The 19010-nt window shown below is 37.8% G+C and overlaps 1 protein-coding gene across 15 annotated transcripts in view; it reads left to right on the plus strand.

The window, feature by feature from the left end:
• Positions 1-19010, plus strand: part of CAMK2D (calcium/calmodulin dependent protein kinase II delta) — a 314355-nt gene that overhangs the window by 242224 nt on the left and 53121 nt on the right. For all 15 annotated transcript variants that reach the window (XM_044946077.2, XM_044946075.2, XM_044946076.2 and 12 more), the window contains exons 7-8: positions 4480-4582; positions 12413-12496. In XM_044946077.2, the coding sequence (XP_044802012.1) occupies positions 4480-4582; positions 12413-12496 (187 nt within the window). The remainder of the gene's footprint in view (positions 1-4479; positions 4583-12412; positions 12497-19010) is intronic.

The following is a 19010-nucleotide window of genomic DNA, read 5'->3' on the forward strand; positions in this document are numbered from 1 at the left end:
GCAAAGAAGTGACTGAAAACACACCAAAGCACTGACTGATTAACTTCATATTGGAATATTGATACTTTCCACTAGACGAAAGAAATTTAAAAAGACTTTCACTTCTTAAAAGCCAATATCCAGGGGGGTGTAAGAATCAAATCATATAGAATAATAAAACTCATAGCTTGCTGTTTTATAATATTCATAAAAAGCAAAACATTTAAAGAAAGTAAAATACACATGATTTCACTAAACATAAGATCCATATGTTTGAGTTTACTGGCTAGTTATCATGCATGTGCACAGATAAATCTGTCTTATGACTAATGTTGAAGATGTTTATATGACCCACATTGAAGATGATCATCGCCTCTGCTGAATCACTTCTTTAATAAACATCATGCTAATTTAGAAATCCTCGTGATATGTTTGTGACATTTTTAAGAAGCAAAGATTAAATTATGCCAAAGATTAAATTATTCATAAGTTTTCCCATGTTTTATTTGAATATGGGTAGTAAATATTTTTGAGTACTTTAAATTCTTCTTAAAATATCTACTGAATGGATTACCACTTGAAAATGAATGATTTTTATATCTCACAATCACATCTTTAAAAGGAAGGGATCAGGAAATCTGACCTCAAGCCCTACCTTCATCTTTTTGAACTTCCCTACCTCATTTAGAAAAAGAGGGATTTGAGTTAGTTTATCTCCCAAGTCGCTTGCAATTCTGAAAGTGATTCCAGAAACTTGCCTCAGGACTTTGAGATACTTGAACAGTTTCAAGAAAACCCTAAATCGTGATGAAAGAAGTTGCCATTGTATCCATATGGAAGTACAGAACAAAACTTGCAACAGTTGCTGCTCATTACAGCTGATATGCTATAAATGGTTGTTGACACCAAGACCAGATGTCGTGGAAAATCCTGCATCATTAGGAAGCAATGGGGTGGGGAAGGAACCTGTGTGTGAGAATGTCAGTAGAATCTATTTAAAAACCAATCTAAACAGTGATGCATTATAAGAATCTAGGGGTAATCTCAATGTGTAAATATTAACATAATAGATTGCACTTAATTTAGAAATGCAGACATTTCTCAAGTCATGAGCATTCATTACAGATATTAAGTGTTCTGCACATTTGAAATGGCCAGCTGCACTGGAGTGTAATAGCTGATCACTAATGCATATAATGTCCCTTACAGAGGAGAAACCCCTGTGATAAAATCCAATGGGGTTTTATAACTTTATACATACTGTTATAAGATTTTAAAATATATATATTTGTAATGTTCATTTGTGAGATGAAGAACTGGTTAATTAGCTTCAAAGGTCTGAATAGCCCAAATCCACATAGTTAATAAGAATCAGGCCCAGGACATAAATCCGTATCTTCCTTTTCTATCTAGATCATAGTGCTGTACCCCCATGTTCAAACATGGTTGTGTTGGAAGACTGGAGTTTCTGATCTCACCTTTCTGAGTTGTTTTAGAAGGTCAGAATAGTAGAATATTAGCAATTAATAGTGTAATGGTGACCCTTTCTATAAGGAAGTAGCCACTAATTCGGTGAGAGATTCTACTATTTCAGCTTTTGTGGAATATAATCACAAATTATCTTACTTTCTGTAGACATTCATAATCTAAATTTATCTACTTGCCAATGAACTTTTGTAGTGCAATATGTTCTTAAGTTGGAAGCTATCTGAATGGTAGCAATTAAAATCAGGATAAATGTGTACTGCCCTGGTTTAAATGCTGCTTTAGAAAATCTTGGTGATTAAATCTCCTGTATCCTTGCAGAACATGATAAAAAGATTATTCAAACAAACATATTCCAAAGAGTTGACTATAAATCAAAAGTATGTGATATTTTTACTGTTTCTTTGATGCTGGCCATTAGAAGCAATCTTGTGATAAAATATTTTATAAAGCAAGTAATCCTTTAATAAAGGCAGTAATCATCCTCATTTTTCAGTTTGTATTCCATAATTCTATATTTTAGGTTTGCCTAAAAGATATGCTTAAACATGAAGTCATTTCAGTGCTATTAATATTTGAATCTATACAGTAACCTTGAAATAGCCGTGCCTTTTCCTGTGCATAACTACAGCTGAACAGTCTTCTTGGGTACAAGGTGAAACACTGGTCCAGATGGATTTATTATTTCCTGGATAAGTCACAGAGATTGTCTCTAGGTATGAGTATTTGCCTCAGTCATTCCAAGACTGTGCATCAGAAAACTCCAGGGCGTTCCCTTTCTTCTGAATTGGCAGATACTTGGTGTACAAGGGCATAATGCACCCAGCACTGCCCAGAACTTTTTGATTTATTAAGAAGAATAAAAGCACATTGAATTGTTTATAAGTTTATTCATTGATGACGCTGGCATTTGGTCAACAAACTTAAATACCACTTGAAAAGACCTAAAATGATTGCTATTTCTAAAGCAATTGGAACTGTTTCCCTAAAGGAGTCTGTGCTTGACAAATTAAGACAGATGGGTATTAGCAGAGATCTCTGACGTCTCAATGCTTTTGAATATGAAGGTCACAGAGAAATAAACTATTACCAATTGTTTGTGTTTTCTTCCAAGGTATTTATTCCATAAATTAATAGCTGGCCAATCACTTCTTGATTAAATGAGAAGGTACATAAATGAAGTGACCATAAGTTTTAGTTTTGAAAATAAAATGTTAAATATTAATCATATAGCCTGGTTAGATACTATAGTATAGTGATAGATAAACAAGAATTCCAAGTAATTTCGAATGTTAGATTTTACTGAAAGTTATTTTAGCGTGGAGATCTTTCATATTCGTAAGACATGTTCACCCCAACATCCAAATTAAGTTTTCATATTTTTAGCATTTAGGTAAAAACCCTGTCAGCCATAAAACATTATAAAGTTTTCCTTAAAATTACCATTTGTCATAACAGTGGTGAATCTGATGGCAGTGAGCAGCAATAGCCCGAAGAAGTCTGGTACTCAATTAAAACTTACTTGCCTACACTTCAGTTCTTGTAGACTTAAGCTAATTTCTTCTGAGCTCTGGTTATGAGTCTTTGCTAATTTGCATGGCTGGCTTAATTAATAAATATTGGTTTAGGCTGTGTTTACACAAGGTCAAAACAACAACAGAATTGACTAATTCAGTAAGGAAAAAAAGTAGCAAATTTCATGAAAAAAAATTGAAATCAGTTGTTTGTTAACATACAAACAAAACCAATTTGATTAACGGAATGTTTAAATGTTTCAGACAGTTGTTTTGGCATTTGGAGAGTCCATTGTTTCCCAACTTTTTTCAGTCTGAGACACCTCTAAATTTGCTGAGTTTTAGCCCAAGGTTAGAAGATATTGAACCACTCTCCCAAATACACATACCAATCCAGACAGACATTCATCCAGATACCTAAGGATCTAAGGATGATAGATTTACATTATGCATTAATTGGCCTCCTTTTCCTGACCAACGTTTCCCTTCATTTCTTAAAACCCACAAAGGCTGTCCAGGGAAAGTCAATACCTGTGGTGGATTCATTTTGATATTTGGCAAAACTAATACAATTATGTAAAGTTTAAAAATAAAATTAAATTAAAAAAAAAAAAAAAAGAATTTGTCATGGTGCTTATTTTCAAAGTACCAATGTGTCTTGATGACCCGGTTGGGAAACAGTGGTGTAGACACAGCCTTATTCCAGGATTGAGTTATCAGTCCTTGAGTGTCCTTGAGTAATGATAAATACCTGAGAAAATTAAAATGTGTCTCTCTTATAGTATTCTGACGTGAAAATAAATATATAAGTAATATTTTGAAGACATATACATTATGTTTTTAAAAACTAGCTTATGGAAAAAAAAAGCCAACTATAACATTTGGCACATAAGAGTAGACGCTTTCTGCCTTTAAGAATAAACAGATTCTTAAAGACAGCAATTTTAATACGTAATCAGAATAAGACTCCAAAATTTGTACAGAAATTGTTTGGAAACAGTGAGGAATGAAAATCACTACATTTGGGTCCAAACTCTTGAAGTCAACTAGGATTTAATTTGCACAGTTTCATTTGCCAAATGTCTGTAGATTGGTCCAACTCTTGTTATCATTTTGCCAAGTTCCCTTCTGCTGAAAAATGCTTGTGCTCTGTTAGGCTTCTAAGCCAATGTCCGTGGCCAAGTCTGGACCTCAAGCAGCACTTGGAAGCATGTGAGCAGGTCAAGACAGGTGCTCCCATTCATTTGCACTCTCCCCAAGTGTATCCTCTCTTCAGCCCAGTATCTCTCCAGGACATATATGCATCTGTCCGAAGCCTGCACACATGATCGTTTGTAATCATTTTCTAACCATATTTTCCCTGGGATTTAGGAATGACAGTCTCTGGAAGAGAGGACAGTGCATGACTTTTTTTTTTCCTCCTAATCTTACAAAATGTTAGTTTTGAAGAGTTACTTAAAATAGATTCTCACATCAGTCTCTCTTTTCTTTCTAAATAAAGCCTGAGAATTTGCTTTTAGCTAGCAAATCCAAGGGAGCAGCTGTGAAACTCGCGGACTTTGGCTTAGCCATAGAAGTCCAAGGAGACCAGCAGGCGTGGTTTGGTGAGTAGGGCTTCTCCCCCCGCGTGCCTTTTTCACTCTCGGGCTGCAGTCCCATCCCACTTACTAGCCGCAACAAAGCGGAAATGTTCATTCTGACAACTTGGCTAGTCTTAAGATAGTGGACTTTTATAAGTACCTAATTTTAGTGACATTAAAAAAGTATAAGTCTAAAAATAAGGGAAAATATAATAGAAGAGCAGTAACACAGACTTTTTTTCTTAAAGAATTGATGAAAAATGGGTGCTGTATTAATTAATAGGAGGATTGCAGTATTCAAAGAGTACTTTGAGAGAAAATTGATTGTCCAAATACAGCCTCACTTGATGCTGAAATCTCCTATGTAACTAGGTACATATTTGCACAATATTTTGCATCTTTTGTGATTAGCAATATTTTAAAAATATTATAAAGTATATATAAATTTACATAATACATGGTGTTATATATCTATATATGTGTGTGTGAGTTTCATCAAAGTGCCTGTTTCTGCTCTACAATTTTGAAATTTCTATATGATGAAATTTCTGTTTCCTTGCAAGTAAGGACAAGATTAACTCTAAACAAATTTAAATTATATATAGTATTAAATATTTCTGGATTATATTATTTCAAGTTTATGAATTGTTTTGATAAATAAATAATTTTACCCACTGAATTTCTTATGCTTCTCTTTCTGCCATTTCCGAGTATTAATCCATTTTTCAGGTGGTGTCCTAAAATATAACCTCTCCACAAGCTTCAACCTTACTTCTGTTCTCACTTCCAATGTATTGAGATTAGAACTGGAATATAGTTGATGTGAGGAGAAGGCAATGGCACCCCACTCCAGTGTTCTTGCCTGGAGAATCCCAGGGATGGTGGAGCCTGGTGGGCTGCCGACTATGGGGTCGCACAGAGTCGCACACGACTGAAGCGACTTAGCAGCAGCATAGTTGATGTGGCTCAGAGGGTAAAGTGTCTGCCTGCAATGTGGAAGACCTGGGTTTGATCCCTGGGTTGGAAAGATCCCCTGGAGCAGGATATGACAACCCACTCCAGTACTCTTGCCTGGAAAATCCCATGGACAGAGAAGCCTTGTAGGCTACAGTTCACGGGGTCGCAAAGAGTCAGACATGAATGAGCGACTTCACTTTCACTTTCATAGTTGATTTAAAATGTTGTGTTAGTTTCAGATGTACAGCAAAGTGAACCAACTATACATATATGTATATCCACTCTTTTTTTAGATTCTTTTCCCCTATAGGCCATTACAGAATATTGAGTAGAGTTCCTTGTGCTCTACTGTAGGTCCTTATTAGTTATCTATTTTATAAATAGCAGTGTGTATGTGCGTGCACGCTAAGTCACCTCGGTCGCGTCTGACTCTTTGTGACCCTATGGACGTTAGCCCGCTAGGCTCCTCTTGTCCATGGGATTCTCCAGACAAGAATGCTGGAGTGGGCTGCTATGCCCTCCTCCAGGGGATCTTTCTGACCCAAGGGTCAAACCCCTGTCTCTTATGTCTCCTGAATTTGCAGGCAGATTCTTTACCACTCGCACCACAGTAGTGTGTATATGTCACACTGCTGCTGCTGCTGCTACGTCGCGTCAGTCGTGTCCGACTCCATGCGACCCCATAGACGGCAGCCCACCAGGCTCCCCCGTCCCTGGGATTCTCCAGGCAAGAACACTGGAGTGGGCTGCCATTTCCTTCTCCAATGCATGAAAGTTAAAAGTGAAAGGGAAGTCGCTCAGTCATGTCCGACTCTTCGCAACCCCATGGACTGCAGCCCACCAGGCTCCTCCGTCCATGGGATTTTCCAGGCAAGAGTACTGGAGTGGAGTGCCATCGCCTTCTCCGATACGTCACACTACTTTACCCCAAATTTATGTTTGTTTTCTACATCTGTGACTCTACTTCTCTGTTGTAAAAAGTTCATTTGTACCTTTTAGACTGCACATAGAAGCTATATCATATATTTGTCTTTGTCTGACTTGCTTCACTCAAGATGACAGTCTCTAGGTCCATCCATGTTGTAGCCAGGGGCAAAATGCCCTTCAGTTTGAATTGCTTGTCCTCTAAACAATAACATCAAATAGAGAGCTCAAGAAATGCTTACTTCTTTTGTTTTCTATACAAGTAGTTTTCTGTATCCCTAAACATACACATGTGCTGAAAAGTACCCAGATCTCCCAGGATTCACCGTCTCTGTCTCATCTGCCCCAGCCACTTAACGGGAGTGGCTGGTGGGGCAGCCTTATCCACCTCATCTGAAGGCAGCCTAATTCAGGACCTCATCTTGTGCTGCCGGTCCTGCTTCAGTGGTGCCTGACCATTATCCTTGTCTCTGATACCTCTGTTGAATACTGCCTTTTACGTTAAGGTTGTCCTTACTTACCAGGTGAACTTAATACCTCCCAATTTGCCCTTTGTTGTGTCATATTTTGTCATATAACTGGACAAAGCTATTCCACTAACTGCAAACTGAAAAGAGGTAGGACCTAGAATTAGTGCTGTAAATCTGAGATTCAGAGACATCATTTTATCCTAGGAAAGAGTATAATTGACCCTGATAAAGAACATACAGTTACAGGAGTTGGGGTCCAATAGGAAGTACTGGGGCTATCACAGAGATGGGTGGAGCAAATCACTAAAGATATAGAAATGAATTAGAAGGTCCTGCCCTTCAAAACACTCCTACTTGCTTATCAATAAGTATTTAGCAGGCAGCGTGGGAGCACCTGTAACAGAAGCAGTGTAAGGTGCTCTGGAGCACAAGAGAAGAATTGTGGAAATTTCAGTGACTGGGACAAGGCTTCCCCCTTTCTGGTGGCTGAATGGGAGTTTTGTTCACTGACATGCAAGGAGATAAAGGCATTCCAGACAGAGGGATCAACACATTCAAAATTTCAGAGGCATGAAACAATTTTTTCTATTTCAGGAATAGCAATAGGTTGATTACAGCTAAAGTAGAAGGTACACTAAGATGGGGAGCTGATGAAGTAGGAAAGGATTTTATGTTCTTGTGAAGGATTTAGCATTTATCTTAGAGGTTTCAGGAATCTGGTGAAAAATTTTGAGCAGAGGAGGACATAAGTGGGTTTCTGTTAAGTAAGGATTTGGTAGGAGGGTGGCTTTAAGGATAGCCTGCAGGCAAGGGGCCAGTTAAGATAAGGCAGGCGGTCAAAGTACGCCTGAGGAAAGCTTGAGCTAAGGAGTCCCCAGGAGAAAGCAAGTGCCAGGTGACAAGCAGAAAGGACAGCAACCCTGAATTTTAAGGGAATCTGTGTAGAGGAAGTCAGAATCCTGCAAGTTGGGTTCCAAGACAGAACTCTAGTACTTTCTAGAATAAAGCAGGACCCCACTTTACAAGATACCAAAAAAGGGACTTGGGCTCAGGGATGCAATTGCCAGAACTATGTACAAGATGATAATTGGATATCGGAAATAAGCCAGAAGCCTTATTACAGAGCCAAGGATCAAATTTAACACTGACAACTTGGATGATGCTTATAAAAGTATTGAAGTTGAGCTCCTGAAATCTCACTTGTTTGGGTGAGATTTCATCTCTTCTGCTAGATCACAAGCTGTTTGAGGGACTGTATGTAGTACAAAGTTTCTGCTTTTTGAATTAAAATACTGCAGCTGATATCCTGGCTCTGATTCTTAACAACGACATAACATTAGGCAAGTCGCTTTAACTCTGTGAGCTCAGTGTCCTTTTTGGAGATGGAAATAATAAACACTCTTTCATGAGGCTGTCATGAGACGAGACCATTCAAGTAGACCATTGGAATATGCCTGGGTTTTCAAAGCTATTCAGTAAGTTTTCAAAACCGTCTTGGAGTGAAACAGGTCACAGAACCAGCCTACACAGTAAAAGTTGAGTGAATGACTAAATATCAGGCTAGTGAAGCAATAGCATCCATATAAAAGTACACAGATTTTCAAATTGTGATAATTCATTTCTCAAGGCAAGCTGGTCTCAGAGAAACAATGACAGATGGGAAGTAAAATTCCCATTTTTTCTTTGGTATGGTGATAGTCAGCTAAGTTCCTACTAAGATACCTATTAGGGTAATGACTTTTAAAGGATGCATTTTAAGGTCTAAGAAAATCCATCATTTTAAAAGAATAAACAAACATAGTTTCTAAGCTTAGGAGAATACTTTTTTTAGCTTTCTTTTAACTTTTTTTTTTTGTTTTTAACGGGTTGCAAAGAGTCAGCCATAACTGAGCAACTGAGCACATTCAACTCAAATTTCAGTGACTCCTCCTGGATAACTAAGTGAAGGGCATGTGATGTCCTGCCTTTCTTTTGGGGATATTGCCTGATATATTTTAGGTTTTAGGAAGAAAAGCATGTTTTAGTATGAATGATTTGTTTTGATATTTATTCAGTTTTCTGCCATAGTCTCATGTATTTGGTTAATTTTACATTTTAAAAGATGTAAAGGTTTTGAGTGGGGAAACGTTTATTTTAATAAGAAAAAAGCAGAACTCTTTCTTCATTACGTGTAATGCCAGAGTTTCGAGCTTTTACAGAGTTTTATTTTAATAAATTTGAGGTCTACTCCATATAAGAAAAATTAAACTATTCAAGCCACTCTAGAAGCTCTCTCTTGTGTTTGGTTATTTTTTTCCCTTATTTTCCAGTTCACATATTTGTTTTTCCCGTGTTACTTCTTCGGTCTTTTTTGTACAGAGCCAGAAAGGCCAGAAGTAGTAGCACCCTGTAGCACTCGTGTGAGGCAGACTAGGAGATTTACCGAAGAGAATAGTCTGTTTCTCCTGTGGGATTGGAAATGCTGTTTGCAATCCATTTCTTTCTTTCTTTCTTTTTTTTCTTTTTTTTTGCTACTAGGAAAAAAAGGATAACTACCATGATCTATTTCTTATGGAAGAATTATTTTGCTTGGTTGCTATTATGTTATTATGTCTGTTGTTTAAATATTAAGGGTTTTTTAACGGCAGTATGTTGCAGCGGATTCTGTATGTAAGTAATTGTTTTCTCTTTGATCCTTTCTGGTATTCCTATTGGTTTTTCAGAATGAGAAACATAACCTGTCTCTAAAGAAGGCAAGCTCTCATTAAATTCCCGTTGATAGTATATATCATAATAAACTAGAGTTTTAGGAGTTTAATCTCATGCTAAAGAAAATTTAGTTTGTCTTCCCCTCAGTATTTCTGTATTCATGAGAACACGTTGTAAAGTGCGCTGTTTTAACATTTGTGCGTTATAGATGCAGGCTTCACTATTCCTAGGGGTAAGGACCCCTAACTGCTCAAATGATAGTTGTGCTAAATAGGAGCAAGTGTCTCTTAGCAGTTTAGTCTCCAGAAGAGGTTTATAATAATTTACACTTAGGATTATCACTTCATTTCTTGCATAGTGGTTACTTCTTTATCTTTTCTACCTCGATGAGGTGTTAATATTTCCTACTCCAGGCATGTATTCTACCAAGTTATTTAAGACATACATTAAAGGTTACCAATTCTAGATGGGAGGTTACAGATTGCATATAAAGGGTAGTCACACTTCAGAGAAAGAAAGGACCACTGAGAACTGTAGCAGATGGAAGTAATTTAGAGTCACCCTATGTTAGAGAAAAAGTACTCCCTCCCACACATACACCAAAAAAATCGAGGGTTCAAGAAACAGAAAAAGCATCATTAAGGGTGAAAATGGAAAGTTTATTTTCAAGAAATCTGAAAGAGATTTTTTAGGTTAAGTGCTCAGAAGTAGAAAGATATTATGTTGAGTGAATGAAGGGCAAGTGGTGGGTAGGACCAGATGATAAAGTATCTTAAAATGCCAGGTGGGACCTGTCTTTAATCTGGTCTTTGGAGTCTGTTTCCCACTGGATTCCCTTTGTGTCTCAACATTTGGAGGAGTTGGAAAGGAATGGTCGGAATGAGAGAGCAGATATGGCAGTGAGAAGCCCCGGAAAGCTCTTGGAAACTAGTGGGCCTATCTCTACCTTAGAGTAGCAAACTTCCACATCACTCCTTCAGCTAATCCTTGAACTTCAGCCAGGGGGACCACCGCTGTTGCTCAATCATTCTTTCCAGCTCACAACTACCGAACAAACATTTCTATCAAATAAAGTTTGAGGTAGAGGTGGATCCACTGTGGTCCATGTAAAGCTTAAACTACAACATACAGGTCTTTTCTTGAAGTTCCTTCTCACTGTCCTCCTCATCCTCCTCTAAAGCAAACAGAGGAGAGGACAGGCAATGCAAAGTGGGGAAAAAGTGAAATCCAAAATCCTTTGCCTCAAAATGTAATTTTGTTGTAACCGTGTTATTATTACATATATGCTTGTTTCTAAGTACAGATTTGTTTTGGAGGTGGGGAAAAGCTCCTTTCTTGGATGCTTTGCATCCCAGTAAATACATAATGTGCTTCATCACTGATTTGTAGTCAGAGGAATTCCTGATTATATATCCTTTTAAAGAACACTTTCCAATTTCTGTATGCCTTTAAAGAAAATTTCCAAATAGCAATAGCTATTTTTGGTAATTTTTAAAAAATATTTTTTATTTGAAAACCATTATTTTCATAAATAAGTATTTTACTGTAGATGCTAGCTATTAATTATCATTTAAGTATACCTTCTTGGAAGTACTGATTTATCTAATAGGAAACTTTCTTTAGCCATCTAGTTTCGCATACCTCATCTCTTAAAAGTCTAGTTGATACTTGTTCAGTAGTGACTCATCTAAATATTCCTGAGTCTTCTCCTCAGTTGCCACTTAAAGTACACAGTGATTACTTATTAGTACAGAGTGAGCTCTTTGATATATTATGAGCCCATTTCTTCTCCTAGTGAGTTCTTCAGTTACTCTCAGCCCCAACCCCTCCCAATAGACTACCTCACTATCAAAAATATTTACTGAAAATTTGCTTTAAATTTATCCCCAGGATCTATGTTTTGGATCCTTCTACTTTGTAGATAAGTGTTAGTCACTCAGTCATATCGACTCTTTGCAACCACATGGGCTGTAGCCTACCAGGCTCCTCTGTCCATGGGATTCTCCAGCAAGAATACTGGAGTGAGTAGCCATTCCCTTCTCCAGGGGCTCTTCCTGACCCAGGGATCGGAAACCAGACTCCTGCATTGCAGGCAGATTCTTTACCATCTGAGCCACCAGGCAAGCCCCACTTTATAGATAAATATCCCTCATAATAATGCTTCCCTGGTGGCTTAGCGGTAAAGAATCCACCTGCAATGCGAGAGACGCAGGTTCGATCCCTGGGTCAGGAAGATTGCCTAGAGAAGGAAATGGCAACACACACCAGTATTCTTGCTTGGGAAATCCCATGGACAGAAGAACCTGGCGGGCTACAGTCTGTGGGGTTGCAAAGAATCAGACATGACTTAGCAACTCAACAACAGCAACAATGTCTCATAATATATTAGGTAGGCATCATGATAAGTATCATCTTTTGCAGTTTTCTCCTAATTTCTTCCCAGGTATAGGGTAGCATGTTCTGACCCTTTCACAGGTTTAGTTTTAACTTCCACATGAACAGGAATCAGAACTGCTGACCAAGTAGTGTGAAGTATATACACTGACTGTGTAGCTCCATAGAAAGGTTTTTCTATCTGGGGGAAAAAAAAAAAAAGATGTGTTTCTTCAAATTAGCTACAATGCAGGACAGATTGATGTTAAGACTGCTACAGAGATAAACTCGTCCACTTATTTTATTTCCCTAAGAGCCTTGTCTTATCTTGACAAACAGATCAACAGATACAGAAGCTCAAAGAAGTTTTTCTTCCTTCCTTTGCCATTTCATATTGGTTTTGCCAAGTTGGTTTTCATTCATTAACATCTGTTTTCCCTAGGTTTTGCTGGTACACCTGGATATCTTTCTCCAGAAGTTTTACGTAAAGACCCTTATGGAAAGCCAGTGGATATGTGGGCATGCGGTAAGGAATCATCTTCATGCAAAGTTTGCAGCACACCACTATTGTTACAATGAAAATAGTATCTGTCAAATCTGAGGTTGATGCTCTCTAGCAATCAACTTAAGAGTTACGTTCTCAGACTTTGGCCTACAACAGTCGCCTGGAGAGCCCGTTAAAGCAGATTGCTGTTTCTGATTCAGTAGGTCTGGGACGGGAGTGTTTGCGTGTTTAACAGGTTCCCAGGTAATGCTGAAGCCTGAGGCCCAGGAGGCACTTTGAGATAGGGCCATAAAGTGTCCCCCACAGAGGGCGTGGGGTTTATGCTCCTTTCCTCTCACCTCCTCCAGGGAGCCCTGACCACGGCTGTCCTGTCTGCAACATAAGATGCTCAGCAGGGATTAGGAGAAAATGAGTGAATCTTGGAAAAGAATGAAATTGCCTTGTGGGGACTGGGCTCTGGTTTAGGCCTGGCCTTTAGCAACAAGCTCTAATCAAAACGTAGCCTGTGTAGACTCAAAGAAGGGGGAGAGTTTCCACCACAGCTTTTATAGCAGAATTTCTGTGTCAGCATATACTTCAAATAGGTGGGAGACTGAAATAAAAGGGGTACTTCAGGGTATTCTGAAACATTTTCTGCTGGAGTTACTGGACAGGAGCTAACCCTCTAGGCTTCTGACACTGTGTCATTAGCACAACCAACAACTTGGTGTGTGATCTCCAGCTGGGTGTATCTTGGCTTCTAGAGTTACTTCCACGCCTAAGAAGGCAGATGTGAGAAGAGTCACAGTGCCTGAGTTCAAGTCTGCTTTGCACTGGCTGACCCCATCTCCTTAACATCACTGAGTTGGCTTCTTTACCTGTACAATAGAAATATTTGACCTTCACAGAACTGTATGAGGGTCAAATAGGGTTTTTAGAGTTTATAAAGCAATTTGAAATGCAAACAGCTACTATTATTCTAAAAGTTGGAATTGTCACTTAAAGAGTAGGTGTCTTAGGTGAGCTCCAAGCTCTGTCTTCGTCCCTGAGACTGTTTTCTAAGCAGGAACTCTAAAATCCTTTTGGTGAGAGCATAGCCACAAAATGCTGTTGTTCAAGTCTACATGTTAATGGCAGATAACTCAAAATATTTTGTTTGTAAGAAATCAGCCTCCATCACAGATCTGTTAAGAAACTGACAGATACGGATGGGTTTTATTGGGGCGGTGGGGGGCAGCTAGAGTGGTACCCAGCACTGAAGAGAGGATGTGGTACAGACAGGTCCAGACCAGAGTGAGTCTCAGTATCTCAGCTTCTGCTTTTAAAATGGTGATGATAATGGTACTTGCCTCCTAGAACTACCAAGAGGAATTTTTACACACACACATCTCATGAATGACTCTAGAAACTCAGAGCCACAGGGCATCTTTCAGATTTCAGCTTGTTTTCCCATGAGTAGGCTTATCTTCCATTTTGCTCAGTTCTCTCCTTACCTTTTCTTTTTACATGTTTTTTTAATTTTTTATAAACAGCCAAATCCCTTTGTGACAAGCCTGCCCTATTTAGGGCCACCAACCATTATTTTCTGTAGAAAGTTTGGCATCCTTTAGTTGCATGCTGAAAAATGTCCTTAGGATCACATAGTTAACTGCAGAAGTGTCTTAGATATTATAGTGTTACATATTTGGGGGAAATTACCCAAACACACACACACACTGCCCACTACCTGGAACATAATAAGAGATTTTTATGCCTTTTGTTACATTTCTGGGTCTCTGCTCTTTGGAATAGTTTTATCGTTTTATTATATGTCTTGAAGGCTACATTAAATTCACTTTACTTACAAGATGATACACCTTTTCTCATTCCTATTGTAATAGCTGCCAAAGTAATGTACACTTTATTTACTGCTTTTAGGTAATAGCAGATCTTGAGAGAATCTATTTTTCAATCATCCCTCAACACTAGCTCTTAATAACTACTTCTTTGCAAAGGTAGACATTGGATAGTATGGTAAAAAATGAGATAACCCAGAAAAGAAAGGAAATACAGAATAAGCCATTTAACAAAATGGCAAGTAATCTTTGTGAATCAAACTCTATAGGTACTCAACCATAGTTGCCTTTGGGCACTTGACACAGAACAGAGTGAAGTACAGCTTTGGTATAATGGCTTAAAGAAATCTGTGCAGTTTTTTCATTAGAAACCTACAATAATCCATACACAGAAAATTTAAAATACTTATCACCACTACTTTAATGATCTCACACAGATATAGCCTGACTTACATCTGGGCTTTGAAAGCTACTAGTCCATTACTGGAAAGTAAATGATAGACATTAATGAAGCAAGAATATAGTCCTGTGTTCTGCCATTAACAACAGTAAGTTGATTTAGATAGTTTTCTTGCTTATATAGCTATTTCCATAATTCCATAGTGGGGTGAGCAAATGTTGTTTATAGATGTCACTGAATGACTGGTTTTTAACTGAAGTTCCTTCTACATCTTGGTTTTAAAAAATAATAAATGTAAGTCTGAAAATATAGTGGACACACAGCTTGTCTTGTTACTTCTCTACCTGCATTAGATATCAGAACAGTTATGAGTAATAATAAACTAGTGGCTGTCACAGAATATATTGTAACTTGTAACAAACCTTTGAAATCTTAGGAGGATGTGTTCCTTGTTTCCTTTCATGGCCAGATTAGTTCCAGCAGTTGTGTGATTTCTGAGCCTTAGCATTTCCATATTTCAGCCGGAATAAGTCAGCATCAAGCATTTTCTTAGAAAGTATTTGCCATTTGGAAATCTCAAGCCTGCTGGACCATGTGTTCCTTTCGCCAGTTCTGTGGCTCTTACATTGGACCATCCAGCTGTGCCTCACATTTAGAAGGCTCTCTACCTTCATCCCTTACAACCCACGTCTTCGTTAGTATTCAACCCTTGGAGCTTTCTTCCCATAATCTCTACCAACATGCTTTTATTCTGAACTGACATACTTTCAGATACTTCTCTAGATATAGTATTTATTTATTTCCCTGACTTGGTATTTTTCAAACTGTGGATCACAGACCACATGCTTCAAGGTGACCTACCTGAGTGCTTATGAAAAATACAATTTTCTGGGGCCCATCCATGAAACCACTGAATAAGATTCTCTGTGATGAAGTTCAGGAATTTGCATTTCCACAAACTTTCTGATGCACACCACCATTGAGCTGCATAACACAGCTAGCTGCGAATTCCTTTAGGGCAGCAGATTTAGGATTCTTAGACGGTAGAGCACAAATTGCAAACAGGTGATATACAGCTGTATTGGCCAGACACTTGGACTATTTATGGGGGTGGGGATTGACATTTATCTTTAAATTTATATAATAAATTATATAATTATCAGGAGATTTCTTTGGAAATTATCAGTTTCTGGCTTCCCTAAAGTAATTGAAAGAACAAATAGCAAGATGCTTGTGTTCTTACATGGCTGCTGTACTGCCAGACAGATGGACACAGGCTGTCCCTGGCACCCTCCCTCCTGCCCGGCAGGCGCGGGCATTCACCTTAGCCTGATGCCAGAGAGCCTCTCCGTTTGCCAGCCCTACCACATGATAGAAGTAGTTTTCATCATCTGAAAAATAATTTGCTAACCCCAGAGTATTTCCCTATTTTGTGTTTTGGTTTTGGGTTTGCATAAGGGATAAAAGGAAGCTGTTCTTATCCCTCACTAGTTAATTTCCAAACTCCACCTGCATTTTGCACATAAGCTCATGGTGTGCCCCTTATTTTTGAGAATTTGAAGTGGGTGCTTGTTAGACTGCTCCGTTAACTTCCCACTGGCTTCTCAAGAGTTTCTCAGCATTGCTGCTTCACCTTTTTTTCATGAGAACAGCCTTTAGAATGTTTTGATCATTAATGTGATTATAAGCTGTAGCTTTTATTAAAATCAGTTTTGAATGTTCTTGATAATATAGTCTTTCTACCTAATCAGTAATCAGTGCTTCTCAACTCTTATTAATCAAACATCTCTTAGCATATTCCAAGCACAAATGTGTACATAAGATAATGAAAACTTGTTTTAATTTTCATTTTTTTAAAATGTTATATGAAGTGGACTGTGTCAAATAGTTTAGCTTTTATGGAAAATTTGTTACAGAAAATTCTCTCTACAAAAGTAGAGAGGATAATAGTATACTGAACTGATGGCTAATCTTATTTCATCTTCATCACTTGACTCAGTCTTCCACCCCAAGATTATTTAAGTCACATCCAAACATCATATCAATATATCTATGAATATTTTAATGAATACCTCTAAAAGAAAATGGCTTTTTAGAAAACATGTTAATAATAGAAATATTTTTAAACATCATATAATAATAATATTTTAATGAATACCTCTAAAAGAAAATGACTTTTTAAAAAACATGTTAATAATATAGAAATATTTTTTAAAGTCATGTAATAGTAATTGCTTAAAATAATCAAATATGAAGTAATTTTGCTCTTTGCCCCTTTGTCTCATAATTTCATTACCAGTTTGGTCTCTTTAAGTGTCTGTTATTTGTAAGGTCTGCTCCTCTCTCCCCCTCTTCTTCTCACTCCTCTTTCCTTGTTTCTCAATTTATTTGTTGAAGAAATGTGTAGTTCCCACAGAGCACACCTCAGACTTCCCAGTCTGGTCTCTGTATACTGTTTGCCACCATAAGAAGTCAAGATTCCTTGTAGAAGTGGCTAATTCCAAGTCTGGATTAGGAAAAGTAATGTTCCAAGAGCATCTGGTAAGACCAGAAAGAACAGAAACTATTAAAGGCTACAGAGCTTGTATTAACAGGACTCAGGAGCCACCTGGAAGTGCCTTCGGCTGGTTAAAGATAGGACAGTTAGAAGATAAATAAGAAAAATAACAGTAATGGATTAAAATTTTAAATTTATGTATGCACTCATAGTAATAGTAGTCAAAATACAACCTAAATCCTGGCCTTTGGAGGATGTTTGGGGAACCAATGTATTATTTTGAAAGCTGATTATTAAAGAAGGAAAAAACTAATTACCCTATCTTTTCTCTGTGAGCCAGATCTCAGGGTAACCAAACAGCTGATGAAATAAGTTATTCTTAGACTAAGGAAGGCGTAATAGAACTGTGCTCAGCTGTGTCCGACTCTTTGCAACCAAGTGTACTGTAGCCCACCAGATTCCTCTGTCCATGGGATTTTTCAGACAAGAATCCTGGAGCAGGTTGCCATTTCCTATGCCAGGGGATCTTCCTGACCCAGGGATCAAACCCACGTCTCTAATTGACAGTTTCACATCAGTCTGCTCAATGATGTCTTGTAGCCTGAAAGTATTTTAAAATCTACTGTATTTATGCTGTTATTTTATTTAAAGTATATTTTTTGTAGACATCCATCAAACAAATCATGAGCATTTATTAACGTAGTGGGTGCTGATTCTTAGGGAATGAAATGTCTGTGAGCCTCCCTTCCCAGAAAAGTACCACACCAAGTGTCAGCCAGTAGACGTAACCCACAAGAACTAAGCTTCAGAAGCAGGCCATGCCCAGGTCCAGAATGCTAAATGTTGCAGATGTGGCTCTGTTTTATAATTTTATTACAACCTAACTCCAGATGTTTATTAGAGAAATTAGTATTTTAAAATGACTATAGACTGTTTCCATTGCAAAGCTGATTTTCTTCTTCACCCCCTAAACCATAGCAAAGGGTTAAACCTACTTAGGTATATCCTCTCTTCTACTTGCATCCAGACACTCATCATCATAATTATTACCATCATTAAATGCATCTGTTAAATCAGACAGGAAAAATATGAAAATAAATTTAAATGAATGAACATTAAGTCAGTGATATAGTGAAAGATAGAAAAAACATTTTTGTATTGCAAAGTAAGGTACCAATATTATATTTGATTTTCTGCACTGTCCTTTTTTTTTTTTTTAATTCCACTGTGGTGAAGTCCCTTTCGATCTTGATTTTAAAGCATTGTTGGGTTTTTATTTAAGAATGTTGTTTAAAATGCTTTATTCTGATCATGATCAGCTTTTTGAACTGGGTCTTCCTGAAGCAGGTTAGAAAATCCTAGGGTGATTAAACCTTTGTTTAAAGCCGTCTTGGCTGCAACAGTGCCTATCATATAAATATGTAGGGTCTGGTGAACAGGAGCAGGGCTAAGTGTCCCTAACAGAGTAAAGGTAAGGAAATGAAGAGACCAGCTGTGGGAGACAGGAGATGCAGGCCCACCAGGCAGCATGTTACCTCTCTTACCACCACTCCCAGGCCTCCCTGGTGAAGGGGCTCAGCAAGAGAAAAGCAAGAGGAGACAGCAGAGCAATGGCAGACTTTGCTCTGGGACAGTGGGCTAGAAATGAAAGATCTTAAGCAGGCTCATAAAATGTTTCAAAAGTAGAGGAAGGCACATATGGTGACAAAGACAAATTCGATTTCAGGGCAAGTTAAAAACTACCAGATACAAGAATTTTGTTTAATTTAAAGATGAAATCAGGTGTTGACTAACTTCTCAATAATTACATATTTATGAAAAAGA

The sequence above is a fragment of the Bubalus bubalis genome, chromosome 7 (assembly GCF_019923935.1).
Source record: "Bubalus bubalis isolate 160015118507 breed Murrah chromosome 7, NDDB_SH_1, whole genome shotgun sequence".
In the NCBI taxonomy this organism is placed as follows: Eukaryota; Metazoa; Chordata; class Mammalia; order Artiodactyla; family Bovidae; genus Bubalus; species Bubalus bubalis.